The following is a 25,778-nucleotide window of genomic DNA, read 5'->3' as shown; positions in this document are numbered from 1 at the left end:
GGAAATTATAAAAATAAATATGCTGCTTCTTTTAAGACCAAAATGAGCATTTATCTAAATTATGAAATGCTCTGGCTGTTTAGTTTCGATTTCGTTTCTCCGTCAATTCTCACAGGTGTCAAAGCATTCAATGGTGTACTTAAATTCTTCAAGGAACTTCCTAGAAAGTACCATGAGTAAATTTCTCGGAAAAATGTTTTTAAGCAAAAACATTAACATTTCTTCTAGAAATTAAAAACAAGTTAAAAACATTTCTCCTAGAAATTTGGTTTCTTCTGATGTAAAATCATTATTCACTAATGTTCCAGTGGAGCGTGCATTAAGATGTCTAGAAACAGGACTTCTCGAATTTCACTTCTCTTGCATCGAAATTGATGAGCTAATTTCTCTCACTCAACTCTGTTTGAAACAAACGCATTTTGTTTTCCAAAATAAATATTAAAGCAAACTGAGGGATTAGCCATGGGAAGCCCCCTCAATCCCATCCTGGTTGATATCTATATGCATTAATATGAATTAAAATTGTTTGAAAATTTAAACTTCCCGGTATGGCTCCGCTACGTAGACGATACGTTTAGCCTGTTTGAAGGTAATAAAGATGATTTAAATAAAGTTCTTTCAACAATGAATTCCATTGATCCTGCTATTCAGTTCACTTTTGAACTTGAGACTTGCATTTCTCTTCCGTTTCTCGACATTCTGGTCACACGTAACACATCCAACTTCAGTACTATGGTTTACCGTAACCTTCATTGGTTTGCCTTCCGATGACCACACTTCAAATCATGTCATCCGACTAAACAAAAGTTACTTTCATTTTATTCCTATGTTTCCCGTGCTCTTCAAGTTTGCTCCTCCAAACTATCCCTTGATGAAGAACTAAATTATTTAAAAGCAATAGCTATTGACAGGGCTTTTCACCCAACAATATTAATCAAGCAGTTAAAAAATTCTCATCTCAACACACCAAAAGGCACACTCTTGTTTTAGGAGCTTATAAAAATTCTGTTGTTATTCCCTTCTTTCCATCAATTAGCTATAAAGCTGGACGTATTTTGCAGAAATTTAACTTTCTGGTCGTTTATTCTCCCATTAATAAAATTCCAAGTTCCATACTCAAGGGCCCCATTCCGGATATGGATTTCTGGGGATTTACAGGATTCCTTGCCAGTGTGGTTTAATTTACATCGGCCAAACTAAGAGAGCCTTAAAATTTCTCTTTAAGGAACATGAGGCATATGTTAGAAAAAAGGAAACACAGAAGTGTTCTGTTGCCCAACATTGTTAGTCCGAAAATAACACTTTCAATTTTTCTGCTGCGAAATTATTCAAAAAACATCTTCCATTGGCGAACTGGATTTTCTAGAGGCATTTCATATTCAAAAAATTCGTCCTGTTCTGGTAACGACCCTAATTCTAATCTATCTTTGCCTTCAGCCTTTAAAGAAATCATGTTTTAGTTCTGGTTTCATTAACAGATGGCGCCACTAGCTTATCTTCTGTCCAGGTTTTCTTACCGTATCTAATTATTATATCCTATGTCGTTCATTTGCGCTTTTGTAGCTGAGGATGGTGGTTCGGTAAAACCATCGAAACTAGTCCTGTGAAAATTTAAAACTATAACACTGATTTTTGTTGTTTGACTTCTGAATAACTATCTCCTAGTCGGATTACAAAATAACAGATAACACTGTTTATTTATATTTTTTTTATTCAAACACAGTTCCATTGTGAATTAAATTATTACTCTTACTGTGAGGTTACCATAATCCCAGTTTAATTCCGAATATTCTTTGAAAGAGAAATTTATAAACTAAATTTGGCTATGTTTGATTTAATCAGTGAACAATCGTATCATGATCAAAGCAATCGTATCATGTAAAAATGTCTGATACTAGAATATCTTACTGAAGATTTTTTTACGTGCACTACATTTTCTATATAAGACCAATCTAAAAATTTATCACTATTTATAACATAACCAAGCCATTCAGTTGTATAATGCTCGAAATCGTTCAAACATACATATTCACAGATATCCACAAAGACTTATTTCAGATTTCCGAATCAAAGTTGCGAACCATGTTTACATCGAACGAAGTTGTTGTTGATGCTGAGCGGAGCTTCGTTGTGACATCGGCTTATGCATGAAGCGACGATCACGTGATCTCCCTGCGCGTTCGGGGATTTAGCGCCGACCAGATGAATAATGATAAACCGATAAAACGCCATCGTTCACTGTAACTGCAATTTGTTAAAAAGGAAACGCGTGGGTTTTATCAGTTTAAGAATTTGAAGTTATACCTGATTAAAATCGTAATAGGTAGTCCAGTTCTCCGCCAAGAAAATCGGATAACTTCCAGAATTTTGTAACCTAGTGTGTTTTTTTAAAAAGAAGCAAATGTTCATGTATTAAGAATAGTATGTCAAGAGCAGATTTTTATGAAGTTTGCTTTGTAGAAGAAATTGTATCTAAACGCTATCCGTCTAATCCTGCTTCAAAGCTTGTCAGAGTTTTAGGGAAACTGAAAAATTTCGACCCAGTGACTTCTCTTGGTGAATTATCTGATCCGGAGGCTAAGACATATTCAACTTTAGCTGTTAATTTTGAAAATATTTCAGATACTCCTTTAATTAGAGGAATATTGTATCAGGTTGTTGGAGAAGTTGCCGATAAAGGAAGTAAAATAACTCTTAATGCATCGATAGTTAGAAATGTGGATGGGATTGATATGCAGATGTATAAAGAAGCCATTAATTTAAGACGTCAGTTTCTTTCCAAGTGAAGTATGTCACTTTCTTTTCAAAAGTTTACTTTTAGAGCTTTTTTTTCTGAACTTGTAAATGTTTTAAAGTATGAAGTTATTTCTTATGTGCAGAAATGTTAACTGTAGTGTAAGAAATACTGAAATAAAAAATCACTTAAAACTATGTGTTAGCATAAAGTATTTTAATTTATTTGATGCAAGAAAATCGATTCAGTTGGAATTTTTTATTCGCTTATTTAACTGCTATTAGCAATGAAGCTTGTTTAATTCTTAATCGTATATAATCATTAATAATTCACGTTAACAGTAGATTATATATTGTTTAATCTAATGTTAAAATTTAAATGGACTCGTTAAGTATCAGAAAACTGTTAATCGTAGGATTGTTATTTAATTCATCTTTCTGTCAAGAATATTTTCCTGGTAGAATTAATCCTTATTCTTTATAAATTTATTATTATTTTCTAGATCACAGAATTTTGGATAGCGGTTTAAAATTATTTCTTGAAGATGTCAAAATTGAAACAAGCCACTCTTTCATCTCTCAAGGTAATAATTTCTTTCCATATGAAAATATTGCTATTTTATTATTGCTTCAAAATAATAAAGTTAATTTAATTTTAAATTATTCTCTTGCGCCATTGCTGCAAGGAAGGAAATTTGAATTTAACAAACATTCTCTATTCGTAAAAAGCAAATTAAAGTTAATAAATTTAAATGAAATTTAATGCAACAAATAAATGTTATTTTTATTATTTATTTCATAAATCCTTAAATGTATGCACTATGTTCAAAACTGAGTTACAAGGTAATGAGAAAATTTATAAAATAACCTAAGATTTGCTTTTTGATGTGATAAAAGGTTTGAAATAATTACAAAAACTGATAAAGTTTTAATCTGATAATAAAGCTACAGGCAGAATTTTAGAAATATTTGTTTTTGTATATCTATATAGCTTTAATTTATTAGTTTGATGGGAGAAAAAAGTACTCAAAAATTCTGATTATATAATGATGTCTTAATAGTAGTCTAATAATAACTAGAATCTGAAGTATTTTAGAAAAATATGCGTCATAGAATAACTGAATGCACTGATATTTGTCAAATGACATTTCAAATTTGAAAGCACTACCACTGGAAAATGGGTAAATGTAAACATACTTAGATATGATTAAAATTGTGCTTTTTCCTGCTGACAATAATTTATATTTACTAAAAATTATGTATAATCAGCTAATCATTACTTGCATGTTTAAATTGTAAATAAATAATAAAAATTGTCTTTGGCTATTTTGATAACATTCAACAATGAGAAAAACATCTTCAAACAGAATTGGATTTTTAATTTAAAATGAATGCAACAAGAAACATAAAAGTAAGTACATTCATATAATTCTTATTAGGAAACTGCAAAAAAATATTTATTAACTGTTCCTAATGTTTTAATACATTATGAACTGCTTATAACATTTCTGGAAATTATTTGATTGGTGCTATAACCCTAATCTTAATACTCGGAGAGCATCCATTATGTACTGAAAGAGAACATGCAAACGTAAAATCTTTTAAAAAAAAGTAAACATAATTTGGCATGGATGCTTTCTGATTTGGAATTCTTTTAAAATACCTCAGATGAAAAAAAAATTTTTTTGCATCTGAAAAAGGAGTTGTGTCTGATTATCCTCAAAATTGATAGAATTATTAAAAATACACTTAAGCTAATCTAAGTATGCTCTTTTGCGTAATTTTAAGTGGCTTACTAAAATTGAAAACAAGTTTTGGCGACTAACACTTGGCAATTTTTATGATCTAGTTTGATCTTGTTTGACAGCTTTAATTTAAAAAAATTATTTTATAATACTTTCACATTATTAACGGAATTGATCGCAATGAGTAACTCATTTTCCATGTTTTCATATACAAACACGTGGGACTTTGCCAATTCAATAACAGTATCCAAATAAGAACGTAAACTATGATCACTTTAAGCAGTATCTACTGTATATATATTTTTTCCTGCTAACCATGGCTAATTAGCCTTTCCTCAAGTATATTTTATAAATATTAGAATTTGATTTTTATTTATATATACTTCATGTTATTCTTTTTCTGCTAATTTTAATTTGGTAAATATCTGTTATTGGGACTATAAAAAATCACCAAACTATATATAAAAGAAAAAAAAATTTGCCAATGACGCCAAAAATAATTACGGTAAACCTAATGCAAGGAAGGAAGCATTATAATAAATAACTATCTAAGCCTTATTATTTTCATTTAAATGAAAGGGTTAGTTCATATATTACATTTTTGATTACAATCCATAAGAAAAATAAATAAAATATCCACACATTATTGAAATTTAAACAAGGAGCATACAATTTTTTGTGTTCCAATATTGTGAAGTAAATTTCAGGTTTTTTTGTGTAAAAGTCTATGTACTTGTACGTTCCATCGTTTAAAAATAGTGGACTGTAATTGACTTGATATTCCCTCAGTGCAGAACCCAAGAAACCTCAGAGTAATAATGTTGACCGAAACTTCTTGATTGGCTTTCAAACATTAGAATGGCTAAGGAACGGTGAAGAACACGTTGAAACCTCCGACTTCAGTAGCGGCTTACCGAGCAAACTCAGAAGAACCTCTGCTTAGTTGGAACTCCAGTAAATCACAGCAACCTCAAAGCTCTAAACGCGAGCTTTAAAAATCTAACAAATTTGCGTCTGCGCCGCTCCTCGGTACAAAGAAAGAAATACAATTTGCATAACATCGAACATACCCCCAGCCTTGAAATCCCAAGGGGGTTCAAACAATAAATTTAAACTGTTGAACTGCATAAACCTGAAAAATAAAAATTAAAGTCTCTAAATCAGGAATTAAATGGCAAAGCGCATAGCTTTGCTATAGGTCGTTTTAATTCACCATTAGACGTGCGTAAACTCACCACTCGAACTTTCTCATCCAAACCGGGATACACTTTAATAATTCTACCTAATTTCCAACGTAGCGGAGGTAGATTTTCGTTCTTAATAAGAACCATATCACCAATCTTCAGGTCTTGTTGGTACCTTGCACCACTTGGGTCTCTGCTGCAATCTAGATAAATACTCACTGCTCCAACGATTCCAGAAATGTTGAAATAACCTTTGCACGTTCCTCCAACGGTCACTGCAGCTCAAGGTTTCTTGAATTTGGTTAGATTCTGGAATAGCGCTTAAAGCCGCTCCGGTTAAAAAGTGTCCTGGTGTTATCGCCTCCAAGTCGCTACAATCACTTGAAGCTGGTACTAAAGGCCTAGAATTAAGACAGGATTCAATTTGGGTTATTAATGTCAAAAATGACTCGTATGTTAAAATAAGTGTTCCTAAACATCTTTTTAAGTGATGTTTCATAGACTTGATACCCGCTTCCCAAAGCCCTCCAAAATGAGGGGCAGAGGGAGGATTAAACAACCATTTAATATTTTCTGAAGAAATATAACCCTGTAGCTGTTCATCACGTTGAACAATAGAAAAGGCTTTCCTTAATTCTTTATTAGCTCCTATAAAATTCGTTGCACAATCCCTGTGAATTTCACACGGTTTGCCTCTATGAGCTATAAACCGCTTAAGTGTCGCGAGGAATGATTTTGTTGAAAGATCTCTAACTAATTCTAAGTGTATTGCTCTTGTAGTAAAACAAATAAATAGACTTAAAGATTTTGACTCCTCTACCCGGATGATATTTTACGTTAAATGGTCCTGCTAAATCAATCCCTACATGAGAAAAAGCTCTACTTTGAGTAACTCTTGAAGCGGGTAAATCTGCCATTAGCTGAGTTGCAGTTTGCGCTCTAACTCTACGGCAGATAACACATTGGTTTATACACTTTCTTATAATATCTCTAGCATTCACAATCCAAAATCTATGTCGTATGACAGAAGTGAGTAGCTGCGTACCTGCGTGAAGATACGTGTCATGATAATGCTTAATAATTAAACGCGTAATATTGTGATTCTTAGGTAAAATCATAGGATGTTTCTGATTATTTGAAACTGTAGAGTTTCTGAGCCTTCCGCCTACACGCATTACTCCCGCGGAATCCAAGAAAGGACTTAAAGACAGTAATTTACTTGATGTCTTCAAGGGTTTACCAGATTCTAAACAGAATAATTCTTCTGGAAATTCGGCTCTTTGCACAATCCTAACAATCATAGAAGTAACTTCACAGAATTCTTCAGTAGATAAATAACCCTTTATACGCTCTGTAGGTAACTTACTACAATTATTTCTGAATCTTAAACACCACGCTAACACTCGACATAACTTTAGCCATGATGAAAATCTTGAAAACACACTAGGCTCTTCAAATTTGGAAATATTTGAACTGAAACTCTTTTTCAATTCCTTCAACATAACCTCACCCTCTAATTCTACACTAGAATTTTGCTGTACATGAATTACGGATTCGTTTAACCACTGCGGTCCCTTCATCCATAACTCACATTGTAGGAATTCTGATGGAATAAAACCTCTGGTCCCACAGTCTGCAGTCTTATTAAAAAAAGTTTAGTCTTATTCAAAATCGCGTGAAGATGATGTACGTTCCGTTGTTTAAAAATAGTGGACTGTAAATTAACTTGATATTACTTCAGATAGAACTCAAAAAATAAAAACTCAAAAACTACTCTCAGACTCCTAACGTTGACCGAAACTTCTTTATTGACTTTCAAATAGTAAGTTAGTTGAGGAACGGCGAAGACCACACAAACTCCGACTTCAGTGGCGGCTTACCAACACAAACTCAGAAGAACCTCCGCTTAGTTGAAACTCCAGTAATTCACAGCAGCTCTAACCGCGAGCTTTAAAATCCTAACAAATTTGCGTCTGCGCCGCTCCTCGGTACAAAGAAAGAAATACAATTTGCATAACATCGTACATACCCCCAGCCTTGAAGTCCCAAGGGGGTTCAAACAGTAAATTTAATCTGTTCAACTGAATAAACCTGAAAATAAAAATTAAAGTCTCTAAATCAGGAATTAAATGGCAAAGCACATAGCTTTGCTATAGGTCGTTTTATTTCACCATCGGAAGTGCGTAAACTCGCCACTCGAACTTTCTCATCAAGACCAGGATACACTTTAGTAATTCTACCTAATTTCCAACGTAGCAGAGGTAGATTTTTGTTCTTAATAAGAACCATATCACCAACCTTCAGATCTTGTTGCAACTTGCACCACTTGGGTCTAACCTAGATAAATACTCACTGCTCCATCTTTTCCAGAAATGTTGAAATAACCTTTGCATGTACCTCCAGCGGTCACTGCAGCTTATGGTTTCTTGAATTTAGTTAGATTCTGGAATAGCGCTTAAAGCCGCTCCGGTTAAAAAGTGTCCTGGTGTTATCGCCTCCAAGTCGCTACAATCACTTGAAGCTGGTACCAAAGGCCTAGAATTAATGTTTTGTGCTTAAGTTTCCTTCTTACTTTTTCAGCAAACAATTATTAGTTAATATGTGAAAATAAAAATTATCCTTCTTTACATACTGCGCTCACAAATCATTGTGGGAATATCCATTTACAATAATTAAAACCTGAAAAAAGCATGTCTGCGAAGTTATCGTCATGCGATGATTTGTAGATACTTTATTTTTTACCACGATATTTTCAATGACGATGTTTTTAAACTGCGAAGTTTTTTAACCGCTTTATTTTCGATGCCGGTGTTTTGTAGCACGATGTTTTAGAACTGCGATGTTTTCTCTTTGCGATGTTTTCTCCCACGATGTTTTGTAGCACGACGTTTTCGCCTTGCGTTGTTTTCTCCGCGACATTTTTGTTCGCGATGTTATCGGCGGACACCCAACGCGGCGCATGCGCAGAAAGTTTTTAGTTTTGAGGTCCGGATTATGGATCATTCCGAATTATGGTTTTTAATAACAGCCGTCCGCAATAAAACTTCATGCTGAAAATTAAAGTCTGAAACACAAGATTTAATTACTGGACTAGAACTTGCGATATTCTCCCCAGACCCAGCCAATTGAGCGCGAGGTTCTGGCTCAGGGAAAAATGGCTTAGCCATCACTGATAATTTATTCGAACTGTTCGTAACTCCTTTACTTGCCTTTGGTTCATTTTGAACTCTTTCGAAATGCAGTAGTGTGTGATCATTTTTACAGCATTTTTTACATTTATGTGTACTTCTACACTTGAAAGCTTTATGATTTGAAACCAAACAATTAAAGCGAAACCAAACAATTAAAGCAAACATTATTTCTCTTGACAAAATTAATGCGTTCCTGAACATTCAGATTTAAAAACTTATTACATTTAAAAACTGAATGACCGGCTTTACAATATGTACACTGCGCGCGAATCTCTGAAGCCAATGAAGTTAATTTGTCTTTTATAACTTGTTTTTTAACATCTTGCATTTTACCTGCTTGCAAGGTTCTGGCATGAGATTTCAAGAACTCATTAAGTGTTGGTATTTCCTCACTCTTTACTGTTCTTTCCCACCATCCTCTCGTCGAAGAATCCAATTTAAACTGTACTGTTAACATTAAAATAGTATCCGCGAATCGCTCCACTTTGAATCCTAGATTTTCAAACGAACATATGCATTCTCTTACAGTGTCTACTAACGCTAATATCTGACTAGGAATTTCAGCTTGTAAATTTGATAAATACAAGATTTTCTTTAATAACGATGAAAGTAATTCTCTCTTATGTGAAAATCTTTGACACAATAAATGCCATGCTATTTCAAAATTCCTGTCACAAATAGTTAAAGCTTGAACAATCCGCAAAGCTTTTGTAGCTTTTGTGCACCTGATAAACGGTCATTATCCACTATCGCCGTTTTAAGTTCGGACATTACATTATTTAATCTAGATTTAAAAAGTTCTAACTGATCAACATCAGCAGAATCGTAAGTCACTGTAATTTTCTCCTTCAGTTTACTCAACTTAGCTTTAGCTACACGCTTTTTAGTCTTAAGCGTTGTAAATTCCAGTGTTTAAAATTAACTTTGTGTGAAACAGAGCTAGGTTAATCTTCGGATTATGGTAACTTGGCGAAAATTTGGTGGCCAACCCTGCTACAGCAACCTGCTAGTTTTTTTTTTTTTTTTTTACGCCATTTTGTTTTCACGAAGTAAAGGCTTTTTTTTTTACTCAAAATTTTTTGGTACTATGCCGTTTTGAGGGCCGTAAAAAAATTGCAGCGAAAATGTACGCGCAAAAGAGCCGAATCTAGCAAACGCGCTCATTTAACAGCACGCCAAATCTAGCGTATGCGCTGATTTCAGACTGCGTAAGTTTATATAGTTCTATATTTCTTAAGATGCCATTGAAATACTAGTTTTAAGTTTTTAATCCTTTTTTGATATATTATGGATTTAACAATTTGGGAATTGCCTATGACGAAAAGTCTGCAATAGAATTTTGGGTAAAGTGCAGAATCACCCAAAGCTTGACGCGTTTTTAAGAATTGCACATACACGGTATCATCCATGTACACGTCGACCTATTTTCACTTAAAAAAACATCCCAGAATTGCACAAAAATGGCATTGCGCACACTTTTGACTTTATCCATGTACACTGCTAAAGTCCTAGCTAGTAACCTTTATTGCCTTACCAAAATGTCGCCAAACTACCTGTTACCATATTCCGAAGATTAGTCCAGAGCTATAATTTGGAAGAGAAAATGTTACTGCTCTATGCATTTTACACTGAACATTAAAGAGTTAACAATACTCAGTTTTAAAATAATAGATAAAATGTGCTACTCTTTTAACATAAATTTCCATTTTCTTTAAACTTGCCTTTTTTTATATATGTATGTTTATTTATAATCATTCTTTTATCTGCATACTAACTGAGAAAATTCAACTATTGCTTCTAAGATAACTATAATAACAGCTATTTCAAGTTAGGCAAAAAACCAACCTTAGATTGGCATAGTTTTAAACATATATGGCAATTCTGTTTTTCCTGCTGCTGAAGAACTTACATTTTAATTGCCCTTGAAATCAATAGCTGGCTAATTTGGGTAAAGCGATAAAGGTTACTAGCTAGGACTTTAGCAGTGTGCATGGATAAAGTCAAGAGTGTGCGCAATGCCATTTTTGTGCAATTCTGGGATGTTTTTTTAAGTGAAAATAGGTCGACGTGTAGATGGTTACCATGTATGTGCAATTCTTAAAAATGCGGCAAGCAGTTTGCGATTCTGCACTTTCTCCCAATTTCGCACCTAATCTTCGTCATGATTAAGCACTTTTGTTCCATAAAAGTTCTAGCATAAGCGTAATTCGGCTAGCAGATTGTTGGAAAAAAATGTAGAGTTAAAAAAAAAGCCTTTACTTCGTGAAAACAAAATGGCATCCAAACAAAAACTAGCAGGTTGCTGTAGCAGGGTTGGTCGCCAAATTTTTGCCAAAAAATCGCCAAGTTACCATAATCCAAAGATTAACCCAATAGCTTTATTCAAAATTTCTTCTAATCTAAGGTTGATTTTTTGCCTAGTTGTAAATCTTGCATTGGCATGTTTCGCTTCTGATTCAATATAACAACTGATATTTTCTTTTAATGATTTTGTAACTTATATCTATATTACTTGAACTTTTAATGTTCTTAGGAATAATAAATACAATATGTAAGATTGTTGTCTTAATTTTGACAAAACAGCTGTACTTACTGTACCTAAAAAGAATTATTCAGTTTTTCAAAATTGGAAGCTAAGGAAAAAGTTTTTTATGACAATTATTTTGATGTTTTATACTATTAGAATTTATCTAGAATGCTCAGCTAGCACAAATCGAATCAATAATTAGTTACAAAGAATAAAATAAGAATAACTTTAACAAGTGCTTAACAAAATTAATTCTCATTTAAAATATGCTTTATGTCGTTACCTTCTAAAATATCTTCCAGAAATATTTCAAATAAAAACATATTATATTTAAATGCAAATGATATAAATACTTACGTACACAGTCGCACTGCAACTACAAACTGTTTAAATATTATTTATTACCTGCCGTATTCGAAGCAATTCTTTTCTTTTTTTTTTTTTTTTCCCTTTTGATTTGCTTTCTTTTGGGAGAAAACATGCATTTCTATTTAAGAAACATATTCTAATAAAAGTTTGCACTCTGCAAACTAAATGAGTTGCATCTCTATATACTGTAGGATAATGTTTCTCTAGTTTAGTAATTAAAGAACCAGTTACTTGCTTCCTGTTACAGTAAGTTGTATCATGAACTGCACAAAATATTTTTTCGAATTTGTGAACTGTGTTCATCCATGAATGAGAAGGTAGAGTCAAGCCTTAAAAGGACAGTAATTTAATCCATTCTGAATGAAATATTGTTTCATCAGCAGTATTTTTAAATATTGTTCCCAATGATGGGTATTTGTCACGCACATAGTAGGCAATATTTACCTATAGCATATGTTAATATGTAGTCAAAAATTCTGTGGCAGAATTAAACTCTAATTCTCAAGCCATAGGAGAAGGCTCCTCTCCTCTATGAAAACCAAATCATCAACAGTATTTAATGGAAAAGCATTAGCACATATTGCTAACAAGCTTCATGCAATCTTTTGTTGCAAAAATGCACCTAATGGAACAACAAATCGCACACTGATTTAAAAAAATTGAGGACACATGTTTGTCAGCAATCACCATGCTCTCATTCTAGCTGGTTTGTTGAAAACATCACTACTGTGTATGACAATATTATTGCAAATTTAAAAGTATATAAATTTAAAAAGTAAAAATAAAAGAATTTAAAAAGGAAACTGAATGTGTCATTAAGTCACCTTGATTGGCAGATATGTGAGAAAGTGATTTAGAATTTTATAGAGAAAGTATGGTGCTGTAGAAAAAGTCATGAAGAACATATGCCAGACATTATTTTTCATTCTCAAATCAGGACATTTACCTCTAGTAAGTATGTTAAAATATTTTCCATTTTGGAAAAAAAAAAAAAAAAAAAAAAAATACTGGGCATATTGAATCTGGTGCTTTTATTGGGACACCCCATAGTAATAATATTTTGCAAACCATCTTGGAATTGTTTGCATATTGTAGAGTGATTTATGATATTAGATAAATATTTTCAGGGTGTAGTAGTTGTAGAAGATTTTCTCAGACATAAAAATGTACTTGAGAGTGAAGATGAAACGGAAGATGTTATTTTGAAGAGCTTATCATATCTGAAAATGAAGAAACCTGCTAAAGAAGTTTTGTCTTCAACAGGCATTGGTATATAGTTTTCATTTATTTAATTTTTCATATATTTACAGTCTTAAAAGATAGTTACTTTTCCTGAATCCTCTTTAATATTAAGTGTTGTTATCTTATATTTTTTGTATGTTATTTGATGTCTGAACTAAACTACCTCCAAATAATTACAAAAAAAGACATAATAAACATATTTTAGAAAATTTTTACACTGAAAATTTCAATTTAAAATACACCACTACAAAAAAAGTGGGGATGGAATTTAAAAATATAAAAGAATAAAACGTATGTGTTTGCATACAAATATTTTCCTTCTCATTCTGAAATGGAAATAATAGCTATTGCTGCTAATTCATTAAACTAAATCTTTAGTCTTAAATAAAATTAAAACTCTGCTTAGAGTTTGTTTCCAAAGGCACCATTCTACATCTCTTTTTAGAACTTAAAATGGTATAGGCAAAAAAATGAATGTTTACGATTTGAGCAAAATTAAAAATGTAGAGCGGTATGAATAGAAATGTATAGAGAGGCTTGTAATCTAATTTTATTGTAATCTCTAGATTTGATTTTGAAAGCAGATGATAATGTGCACTAGCAGTTTCTAATCTAGCTTCATAGAGCTCTGAGGGCTCCGTACACTTCCCAGAAGCTCCTTGGTTGCTTCTTGACAATAAAACAAATGCTGAATGAAACTGAAGAATAAAATAAAAAGTTAATCATAAACATAAATTTTGAAATATTTTGAAGATAGAAATTTTTCATTCTTGTGTCTTCTTCAGCAGCTGATGCTTGGCCATTCTGCAGAAGTGCACATTCGAGAAGTGCTTATTCTTGATCTTTTGAAAATTCTTGTAAACCAACAGTTCCCAATCTATGCTCCACAGAGCCCTTAGGAGCTCCATGTGCACTTCCCAAAGGCTCCTCAGCCATTCCAGGAAAATAAAATAAACTCCAAGTGTCACTGAATAATAAAATAATAAGTTAATCAAAAACAGAAATTTAGAAATAATATTTTGAAGCTGAAAATTTGCCAGTTTTATATCTCTTCAGCAGGTGAGGCTTGGCCATTACTTGGAATTGCATATTTGGGATGTTACTCACTCATTCTTGATCCTTTGAGAATTCTTGGAGTCTGCTGGAAGTTTTTAAACTTAGTCCCATATATATATATATATATATAGTGAAATTCGTCGTAATAATATCATGGTTTCTGAGCGAGTCTTCCATTAATTTTCTGTGTATTTTATTTCTTTATGAGTTTAGTTGTATAACTAGTAAGGTCTTCATTAATGAAGTGATAGTAAAAGTAACAGGGTGTATAAAATCACACCCTATTAAAAGCAGATTCTATATTCTAATGTGTGAAAAATAAGGGAGCCCACCATGAGTCCCTTCTGCTGCGCATTGAAGCAAGATGATTGTCTTGAACAATTGATATGTGCACAAAAGAGCAACTGCTGGTCAGTAATAAAATTAAATTGGAAAAATTTCAAATAAATAATGAGTGAATGTTTGTTTAAACCGAACTGTATGAAATTATTAACTTTTAGAAGTCGCATTTATTGTAACGACTTTAATGTTCTCAGGAATAATGTAAAATATCACTTTAATACAAATTGGTACGTTTTAGTGAACTTTAGAACTTTTATGTATGGCTAAACTTTTGACAGTATCATGTTGAGAATAAATTGTTATAGTGTGATAAAATTAAAAATTTGGTACTATTCGGTTTTGAGGGCCGTAAAAAATCGCCAAACTATTGTTGATGGCAGTGCTGCCAAAAATATTTGCGGCAACCCTAATGGAAGAAAGAAGGAGAAGAAAGGAAGTACAATAGTAAATAACTACACTGGTGTGCAAAAATTAAGGACGAGACGGTTTTTTTCAATATGACTTTGTACAAAAGCTTTCCAAATCAACACATTTAATACCGTAAGATCCCCAATACGTAAGGACATGAGTAATGTAAGCAACACTTACTAAAAGAGAAATCAGAGGGATAATATTGTCCAGTCGCCTGTGTCGTGTGTCTAGCGATTTCTCCCGCTGTCTGCCGCCTGATTCTTCTGGCCTGTAAGGCAATATACCGGTCATCTGCGGGTGTGGTTCCTCGTGGACGACCACTACTAACCCCCCGGATAGCTGTTCCTGTAGTTTGAAATTGTATCCAAAGTCGTGAAACGATGCTGTGAGCAATTCCGAACTCTGCAGCCACACTTGTCACACTGCGGCCTTCCTCCAACTTCCCAATCATTCGACCTCGGGTAAAAGCATACAGATGTTGTCTAACGGATTGATTATTCGCCTTTCTCGCTGAGGCAGCAACTTGGTGTGATATTAACTGCTATACGGCATGCAATCTCTTTGCCAGAAATACTGATCTTACACCGACAACATGCTTTATACTACTTAGACACTCCCCCATTACGTCTACCTGCATATCTGCGCATGTGCTACCGTACATCACCTTACTTAATCTCCTGATTGGTCTTTCTGTCCGCTCTGCCTCTTCGTTCAGCTGATATGCTAATTTTTCGACTTCGTCCTTAATTTTTGCACACCAGTGTATTTAAGATAGATGTTTTAATTTAGATGAAAGGTTCATTTCATATAATACTTTTTTATTATTATAATTTATATAAAAAAGGCTAAACATGACTGAATGGAAGCATAAGAGTATATAACTATTTCAGATTGCATCGTTATGCAGGATGCCTGCATCGTTATTTCGCTACCGAGTTATCGCTAAAGCATAATTTCATCTCGTTGTTTGTTCAAACATAATTTTCTGCAATGAATGATGCCTTTTCTTTGAAAAAATTATCAGTAAAGTGCAGAATCGCTCAATTATTTGTTTGCCGCTTTTTACAAGTGTAAAAACAATTGGATGTTTGTCAATTTTCTTTTACTTTTTAAGTGAAAATAGGTCAATGTGTACATAGATAAAGTCAAGGGTGTGCGCAGTGCCATGTTTGTGCAATTCTAGGATTTTTTTTAAGTGAAACTAGGTCGATGTGTACATGGATACCGAGTATGTGCAATTCTTAAAAACGCGTCAAGCTGTGGGTGATTCTGCACTTTACCCAAAATTCTATTGCAGACTTTTCGTCATAGGCGATTCCCAAATTGTTAAATCCATAGGATATCAAAAAAGGATTAAAAACTTAAGACTAATATTTCAATAGCGTCTTAAGAAATATAGAACTATATAAACTTACGCAGTCTGAAATCAGCGCGTATGCTAGATTTGGCACGCTGTTAAATGAGCGCGTTTGCTAGATTCGGCTCTTTTGTCCATACATTTTCACTGCAATTTTTTTACGGCCCTCAAAACGGCATAGTACCAAAATTTTTTTAATATAATTTCATTTCATGGACATAGCACACATATTTAGATATCTCCTCCTTTACATTCCCTTATCTATGTTTTTTCCTTTTCCTGTAGGCACATAACCCATATGTGCTGTTCCATATTCAAATAACCTAATCTGATCTATCCATGTAACACATTTCTTAAACATCACTAGCTTTTTTAAAATTTATTACGTGCTCCGCCCTTAGGCACTACGTGGAAAGGAAGGAATGTCTTGTGGAGGTCTTTTTAAGGGAAACTGGCTCATATCCATGTTACACATTGGGGAAAACCACGAAAATGCCCATGCAGCCAGCCAGTTTGCCAGGACTGAACTATCAGTATTCAGCGGCTTTTACCACTTGGCTGCTGGTGGGCCAAACATCACTACCTTGACTCAAAACTCAAAATTATTATTTTTAAGTGAACTTAATCAGGTTCTTTTTTCAGTGGTGCAAAATTAAGTATGCTGCTGACTCTTTACATTTTGCATCTAAATTTAGTTTACTATTATTTTTTAAAATTTGATTAACGTCTATCTTCAGCAGTTTCCTAATTATTACATTTATGTACTTTTGCATTTGATAAGAATTCTGCTCTTATATATATAAGTTTTGATGAATTTTGAATGTCAATATCTGTTCATAACAGCAATGAAAGTAGGAAATCAATATAATTATTCAAAAAGAACAAAAGAGAAAACTTAATCTGTATCATCCTTAACACAGTATAATATATTGTAAATGAATGGCCACTATACAATAATTTTCATTGGATTTTTTAGAGAAAATTATTCCTCTGCATTTTATTGTAAAAATAATAAAACATTGACAACTGTTTCAACTTTTATGAATAAATTTATCTTCTATGGGAGCATCATTGTTCATTTCTTCCATTTTTTCCCCCCCTTCTATCCTTGAAGGAACACATTTCTTGCAGAAAAATCCTGATTGCATGCATTACATGTGCAAGTTATTAAGTAGTGTTTTTAGTTAGCAGTTAATTTTGGTGAGCAGTCACAAAAATGCTGATTCTCTTTTATGGTGGTCATTACGATGCAAAAGTAACAATTATTTTTATATACTAACATGTGCTGAGACTAGTTCCAAACTGTATGATATAGTTAATGTTTAATTTTATTTGTGTCTAATCTGGGTTCATATATTTGTGTAAAAATTTAACAATTTGTCACATGTTTTTCTTTTATGAGTATTTTAAAATACAAGATAAAAGTTTTCTTGAATGGATCAAAAGTTTATTTCTTTGAATGTATAATTTAGAGTTTAATAATATTATTTCAGGTGTAGTTGTGAAAGCTTTGGAAAACCATACCAGTGAAAAAATTTCAAATGAAGCTAAAAACTTAAGCAAGTTATGGGTTCTGGATGGAGAATGTAAACGTCAACCAACTGTTAAAGTTAGGTATGATAATTTGACTCGTCATATACGCAGAACATCTGTGAAGTTCTTTTTGAAGGAGCTTGGAGAAAATGAAGTAAACATTTTAGTTTAAATTTAAAAAAAAAAAAAATTCTTTATATGCTTAAATATTTAAAAATAAAATTTTTTATATGAATCGCATTATACTACTTTTACATTTCCCTTCCCATTCTGTAATTTCTGAAAATATTGCATTTTAATTTAATAAATTGGGTGCTATTTATTTAATATAAAAATAAAAACTGCAGTATAGAAATAATTAGTGAGTGTTGTCATGTTGTTGTTGTTTATCTTCGAAAGATCCGACATATGTCAGATTGTTGCTCCAGAAGGTTGCTGAGCGTCAAAAAATCAATAACAGTGAGGGCATTGGATGTTAAGTTTCCAACAAAACCTTATGGTTTTGTTGAGCGTTGTCATATAAAACACTATCTGTGCTTTAGCACCATAATGAAAAAAGTAAAAGAAATATGCAGCTTTAAGCACTTTTGTATTATTTTTCAAGATTTCAAATAGGAAATATCATTTAAAAAATAAAACATTTCTGTATCGGTACTTATAGGGCATTAGGAAGATCTTTTATTAATTAAAATAATATATCATAATTTATATCAATAATACACATTCAAAATTAAATGTGTAAGCTAGCAAGAGATGTGTTTATTGTTTTTAAATCAAATTGTTAAGCTATTACATATCAATTAAATTTGAATGCAGAATTTAAGAACTTTTTTCTAAATGTTAAATTTCAGAGAACTGGTTATGCCTTGAACCATGATGAAATAAATTAAATGCCTTTTGTTTCACATAGTGGCAACATTCTAAGAACTGTTTACATGAGGCATGCGGAAGAGAAGTTAAATACCTTAAATTTTGCACAGTGGCATTATTTGCTGAGACAATAGATAATATGTCTATAGGAGCATAATGTCACATAATAGTCTAAAAATTGCATGTGTACTCCAATAAGAACATTTCTAATATCAAAATTAAAGGACTTTGATGCTTGTAGAGATTGTTGGTCTATAATGGTCACTTTAAAATCCTCAAATTTAAGTAAATTTTAATAAAATTAAATGGAAGAATTGCTGTTTCCTATCAAAGCATTTGGTTGCCAGTGACCTACATGTTGATGGTCACTCTTGTTCAAGCAGTGGGTCACAGATGTGTGACAGTGATATTAATATTGTCTGACTTTTTAAAAACAATTTAAAATTAAATTGTTTTTAAAAAGTCAGTTTTAATTTAAAATTAAATTAAAACAATTTAAAATTAAATTGAAGCACATCTGCACCAAATAAGACTGTTAGTCATTCATGAACTAGAGCAGAGATTCCATACCCTTTTCTTGCTTTACTTATTATTTCCCTTTTAAAAGAATAATCTTTTTTCATTAACCTCCCTTTTTTTCCCTCTAGAATATACAACTTAACCCATAATCATAATGCAAATAATTTCAAGTAAATAACTCAAAGATAACAATCAGACTAAGAATATAAACTAGTTTTTTGGGGGAAATGGTTAATTAGATTTTTGTTTTATGTATTTGTATTTTTTAAAATAAATATAAGCAAGTTTTCAGAAACAAAATAACAGCTTCTGTTTGCACATGAGTTTGATTTTACTTAACTTGATGTATTCATACATTTTTTAAAAAGTATTTAATACAGTCAAAAGTTGTTAATTCGGACACCCATAATCTGGACCTCAAAGCTACAAACTTTCTGCGCATGCGCAGAAAAATGCATAGGCGTTTACGTGTGCATGTAAGACCTTTATGGCTGCGAATATGTGTGTGCACATAAAACGTTTACGCATGCGCGTTTAATGTATAACAGACGGTATAAGCTAAGCTAAAATTATCTAATTCAATTAATGTTGCAGATTGCGTTTTTCCTTAATCTTCGAATTGGATCCGGCTTATTATTTTTTGTAGACTGTTAGAGCAATTTTATAAAAGTAAGCTTGAACTTTTGATTATATCAAATAGAATTTTCGATGTATATTTGCTAATATGTAAAGGATCTAAAGCGGAAGTATGTTTCGAAATCCGAAATCTGTTTATCAATTTCACGTTGCTCGGCGGGGGAACGCCACGGAGCACAATGAATTGGAAGTTGATCTGTCAGCACTATCCTTATCTTCAAGGCAGATGTTTTTATTTTATTTGGCTTATAATTACTAAATGTGGTATTTCATGTACTCCGTCTTTGATATGATTTAAGACAAGTTCCTCGTCATTATAATTCACTTCTGATAGTGAAGAAAGTAACAGAGGTTATTGAAAACGAAAAAATTTTGATTGACAAATTAGTCGGTATTCTTGACACAGCAATTATAGGACTTGAACAGCGGAACTTTGTAACTAAAAGAGAAATTATGTCTGTTTAATAGAACTAAAGAGAAAGTATTATCACATGAAATGAAGCAACTTAAACAACTTACATTGAAAGAAATGTTTAATAAAGTAAACAAATAAATATTCAAATAATATTTAAATAATATTTATATATAAATATTCTTTTTCTTTTTGTAAATTTTGATACCCTTTAGATCATAATTGTTCTTTATTTCATAAATTACGGTTTTATATTTTTAATTTTGTAATTTCTGCATGCCATCTTTACCAGATTTAAACTGATGATCTATAATCCGGAATCGCCGAAGTCCCGAAGAGTCCGGATTAACGACTTTTTACTGTATATACTTAATGTAATTTTTCAATAACATTATTCTGAAACATTCAATCTATTTCTTGTTTACTGTAACAGTTCTGTCAGCCATACTGGCACATTTAAATTTTCATTTTCTTAGAAGTAAGCATTAATTTTTTTTTAAAGTGGCTTGACTTATAATATAACATATCATCTGAAAAAGTTTTATATATATATATATATATATATATAATATTGTATATTTATAAAAATATTCATTTTTAAAATATATAATTGTTGTGTATTTTCCCTTTATTTACCTTATATGATTTCTTCTGTACTACATGGTATAGCTTTATATCAATAATCAATTAATTATTAATTTTGTTAATATTTTTATAACCAATGGAATCTTGATTATGCTGATCAATTATTGGTGCATATTCGACTATTCACCCCTTTAAAATTTCATCAGGTATTCAATACTGACTCTGTTGAAGACCTCTTATCTACAGCTTGAAAACTATTAGGATCAACCAACGAGTCACTGGTGTAGAGCAGTGCAATAAATTTATATATGTTTTTAAATTATATTGTAGAATATCAATGCTTGTAAATGCTAATGACATTAGCAGGTCAGCCCATAGGTCATTAGCATTGGGCAATTCAGTAAATTCTAATATATGTTAAAATTAAATAAAAGTGCACCAACATTCATCATGGTTACTAGTCATTGGTGCTCTGCTAATTGGTCGTTATCATTCCATATAAGTAACCATGGATCTCTGACAGTGCAGTAAATTTATATTTTAAAATCAAAATGAAGCGTGTTTGCCAGTGCCCATCGAGGCTGTTAGTTGCAGTGACCTACAAATTAATTGTCACTGGAAGTCAACCCATATGTCACTAGGTGTAGCAATGGAGTAAATTTACATAATTTTTTTAAATAAAATTAATTAGGACTGTAGTGTTTATTAAAGCAGTTGGTCTCAACAGTGACCTATGGTTACTGGTGGAGTTGATGTGGAAGAGTGGAGCAAATTTTGGATAAATTCCTAGAATTAAACTAAAAGGTGCTGCATAAAATTAATTGAAAACAACAGATATCCATTACTGTTAAAACTCATGTCTCTTTGTAATTATCAAGGCCACTTGTCAGTGCAGTTCTGGGGATTTTCACCAATATGTAATGCTCTTGGAAATGGCAAATACTGCCAGAGCAGTGGAGAAAGTAGTGTAGCAAAGTGATTCTCCAAATTTTTGAATAGTACTAAAAATGTTTCTAATACAGTCAAAAGTCGTTAATTCGGACACCCATAATCCGGACCTCAAAGCTACAAACTTTCTGCGCATTATTATCTATTTCAGTTAATGTTGCAGATTGCGTTGTTCCTTAATCTTCGAATTGGATCCGGATTATTATTTTTTGCAGACTGTTAGAGCAATTTTATAAAAGTAAGCTTGAACTTTCGATTATGTCAAATAGAATTTCCGATATATATTTACTAATATGTAAAGGATATACAAAGCGAAAGTATCTTTCAGAGTCTATTAAACAAAAAATGGATAAAGGCATATTCTTTGTTTATCTAAACTTAAACGTTTGTTTATCTAAACTTTGTTTATCTTTAACGCCAGGGCGGCGTGCAATGAATTGGAAGTTGATTTATCAGTTTTATCCTTATCTTAAGGGCAGATGTTTTTATTTTATTTGGCTTATAATTGCTTACTCAATGTACTCCGTCTTTGATATGATTTAAATCAAATGCCTTGTCATTATAATTCGCTTCCGATAGCGAAGAAAGTGACATAGGTTATTGAAAACGAAAAAATTTCGATTGAGAAATTAGTCGATATTCTTGATACAGCAATTATAGGACTTGAACAGCGGAACTTTGTAACTGAACAAGAAATTATGTCTGTTTATAGAATTAAAGAGAATGTATTATCACATAAAAAACAAAGCAACTGAAACAACTTACATTGAAAGAAATGTTTAATAAAGTAAACCAATAAATATTAAGCTTTTCTTTTGTCAATTTTGATACCCTTTAGATCATAATTGTTCTTTATTAATCTTCTTTAATTAATAAAGAACAATCTTCTTTAATTAATAAAGTTCTTTGTTAAATTACGGTTTCATATTTTTACTTTTATAATTTCTGCATGCCATTTTACCAGATTTAAACTGATGATCTATAATCCGGAATCGCCGAAGTCCCGACGAGTCCGGATTAACGACTTTTGACTGTATAAAAATTTATTAACTGATTAATAGTTATTACTCAAGCTTGTGGAAAGTGGAAGTTTGTTGGAATTTCTGTAGGCTAATTACAGGGCAACTACCGTTTTTTTTTTTTTTTTTTTTTTTTTTTAAATCTTGTGTGTTGATCTCCTATTAAATCACCATGTGTCTTAGTTTTTAATTTTGAGTCTTTACAGTTGGCAGAGATCCCAAAGTTGTGGCAATCGTTCTGAAGAAATTGATGCCTCTTTATATTTAGTAAAAAATCACTTTTCGACCCACTTCATTTTTACACCATAAAAAAGCATTTGTCGATTTTCTATTTTGTTAGACTCTCTTGATTTTACTGGAACCTCTATTTAGAATTCTGTTATAATTTAGGCTTCCCACAGTTGATTGTTTCATTTTATTACATTTTTGTTGGTCATATCTAGCTGACTTTGTTACAGTTAACACATGGTAATTCTCTTGACCAGCTGTAAATGAAATCAAAATGCAGTCACATAATATTTTTTTTTTTTTTTTTCTTTCAAACCAATTGGAGTTACATCAAGCAAAAGTGCAGATGTTATAAATGTTCATTAGGACATTTATCCATAACTGGTACTAAATCGTGCTACTTGGTGACAATTTCATGATTGATGGGATAATAGGTAAGTTTGATTGCTAATTTAATTTTCATGAAAGTGCTTTGATCAGTAAGAGCATTCATTATGTACTGAAGATTTTCTCAGCATAAAAGTGTAACAACATTGCAGAATGAAGTAAGTCAAAGACCATTAAATTTAGGGTAATTAAATATTAATCTATTTTACATGGTAATCATATTATAAACATTTAAGTAATCTGAATCATGTGCTGTAAGCCAATCTGGAGTTCTTTTTGAAATGGTGCTGCTGCTTGGTACAAAAACTTTCCCCAAATTACTAATTTTGGGTATGAGAATCTTTCAGGTTTCATATTTCAAGGCTGGAACAATATAGTTTTTCATCTATTGTTGGTAGAGTAAGACATTACTTATTTCTCATTCTTTTTTTTTCCCGGGAGGGGAGATTATTTCTGTTGGCTTTCATTCTAGAACATGCAGCTATTTTTTCCCATAATGGTGGTTATAACACTTCTCTTCAAGTTTCTATGATGTTTTTAATTTTTTTTTATTCCACATAATTTCTCGTTTGATACCCATTTTATGATGTGTGTATACAATTTAAAATGTTATGGTTAAATATTAAAATGATTTTTTAGATAGTTAAAACAATGCTGAACCACAAAGAACTGAACCCACTATAATTCCAGAATATGAATAATTTTATTACTCTTTCAAATTGCTTGTGCATGAATAACATTGTTATAAAATTCCAAAAGATTATCAAGTTTCTACACGTTGCAGTAAAATATTTTCTGATATTGAATTATCTAAGTTTGATATTTTGGTAAATCTTATTTTATAACTAAGTATTTGTGACATTTGAAGAACAGTCTTGTAACAGTTGGAGTTGTGCAATGTAAAAATTATCTGATGCAATAAAGAGTTCAAATGCTTATACTGTGCCACATTCAGAGATTAGCATTATTTTACTTTTGCATGTCATTATATGAACTGATTGAATTTAGCTGAATGTACTAGAATTTAACATAATTGTCTGAGAAACATGTCTTATTTGTGAAATTTTCTCATATAGTCTGTGTTTTTTATATTTCAGAAGAATGAAAAAATAGCTGATATTTTAGAAAGAGAAATATTTAATCAATCCAACAGGCTAATCTCAAAAAGTTACAAGAAGACTGTGCGTAAAATTATATTTGTATTGAGACATGATGCTGCTGAAAATGCAGCACTGAAAAATGGGAAAGTAACGCCTGTAAGCTTTGCTATAAAATATAGGCGATGATTTTTATACTAAACTTGTTCAAATCTAGAATGTTTAGTCTTAATGAATTTGTAAATAGTTCACACTAATAAAATATAATTTTGTATTTTAAATTTAAGTAATATGTATCATATTCATTATTTCACATATTTTTTATTCATGATAAAAATATTAGGTTTCATGACATGAAATTTTATAGCATATGTTTATTTTCCTATTGCAGATTAATAGTGTTTCCTTTTATTGATATAACAAAACATTATTTTTGTTTTTGATAAAAGCAGTGAATATTGTTTTTATTTTTTCCAAGCAATTAAGCGGTGCCACTATGGTAAACAAATATAGTGAATTTTAAAGAGTACGTTTATTCTATTGTGGTTTATGCGCTATCGACGAAGTAGATTTAATTCAATCCAATAACAATAATTTAAAGGAAATGCAAGAAAAACTGTGTGTAATTTAATATTCTGTACAAGGAAGTTGTGTACACATCAGATTTTTTGTATTGCATTACCAATCAGCATCGCTATCCCAGAAAAATAATGTATTGAGACATTGGCATACTATTTCATTGACACTTTTCAAGAAAGGAAAATCTTGTATCCTTTAGATGTATGCTATCATCTTTTTTTTTCTTTAATTTGCATATTTTGGTACTTATGTAATTACTCCTGCAGAATTTTATTGCTGTTAACAGGGTTTTGAAGATGATATATTCCATATTGGGAGCACTGATACTTCGTTTAAGAGGTTCTGTGAGATAATCCACAAAGTTGCTAAAAAGTGGATTCCCATAGAAAAACCTCGCAATTACAAACTATTCTGGTCTCCATATCTCCAGACCCTGAAATACCAGTGAAACAAGGCTCGTATTTCTGCTGAGCAGTGAAGGAGAGCCAAGGAAGTACAAAACTGGAGGAAATGTGTTGCTTCACTTCGAAAGGAAATTTATGTGACAAGGCAGAAAAGTTTTAATTCTTTTATTAGCACAACAAATTATAAATCTGATTCTAAGACAGTTTTTAAGTATGTTGACAACCTAAAAGCTGGCCCTTCCCAAATTATTAGGGCCTCCTTGAAGGGGACTCTAATAATTTATTCTATTGATAAGGGGGGAGATCGTCATGCATTTTAACTAGTCACAAAGATACCGCAAATACTTTTATCTCATTTTATTCTAAATCACAAAGACTGAGTCAAGATTCCAGAAGAACTCAAA

At 31.8% G+C, this 25,778-nt stretch overlaps 2 protein-coding genes across 2 annotated transcripts; both read left to right on the top strand.

The window, feature by feature from the left end:
• Positions 1 to 2,242: 2,242 nt before the first annotated feature.
• On the top strand, positions 2,243 to 24,677 carry LOC118182314 (transcription elongation factor A N-terminal and central domain-containing protein 2-like). The gene is made up of 5 exons (XM_035351654.2): positions 2,243 to 2,787; positions 3,237 to 3,317; positions 12,877 to 13,018; positions 17,651 to 17,844; positions 24,392 to 24,677. The coding sequence occupies exons 2-5, from the start codon at positions 3,279 to 3,281 to the stop codon at positions 24,578 to 24,580; spliced, it is 564 nt and encodes a 187-aa protein (XP_035207545.1). The 5' UTR covers positions 2,243 to 2,787; positions 3,237 to 3,278; the 3' UTR covers positions 24,581 to 24,677.
• On the top strand, positions 2,424 to 2,786 carry LOC118182317 (uncharacterized). The gene has a single exon (XM_035351657.1). It carries the CDS (start codon positions 2,424 to 2,426, stop codon positions 2,784 to 2,786), a length of 363 nt encoding a protein of 120 aa, XP_035207548.1.
• Positions 24,678 to 25,778: the final 1,101 nt, after the last annotated feature.

Source organism: Stegodyphus dumicola, chromosome 9 (genome assembly GCF_044657685.1).
Source record: "Stegodyphus dumicola isolate Sdum_Otavi_A_Nest chromosome 9, ASM4465768v1".
Lineage (NCBI taxonomy): Eukaryota > Metazoa > Arthropoda > Arachnida > Araneae > Eresidae > Stegodyphus > Stegodyphus dumicola.
The sequence above is the reverse complement of the archived record's forward strand: the minus strand, read 5'-3'. Positions and strand labels throughout refer to the sequence as shown.

Bases quoted from the DNA above. Each gene is read 5' to 3' on its own strand.
- LOC118182314 (XM_035351654.2), top strand. From the start codon at position 3,279: ATGTCAAAATTGAAACAAGCCACTCTTTCATCTCTCAAG. The intron at 3,318-12,876 runs GTAATAATTTCT...AAATATTTTCAG, and splicing joins CCACTCTTTCATCTCTCAAG to GGTGTAGTAGTTGTAGAAGA. The intron at 13,019-17,650 runs GTATATAGTTTT...ATATTATTTCAG, and splicing joins TTTGTCTTCAACAGGCATTG to GTGTAGTTGTGAAAGCTTTG.
- LOC118182317 (XM_035351657.1), top strand. From the start codon at position 2,424: ATGTCAAGAGCAGATTTTTATGAAGTTTGCTTTGTAGAAGAAATTGTA.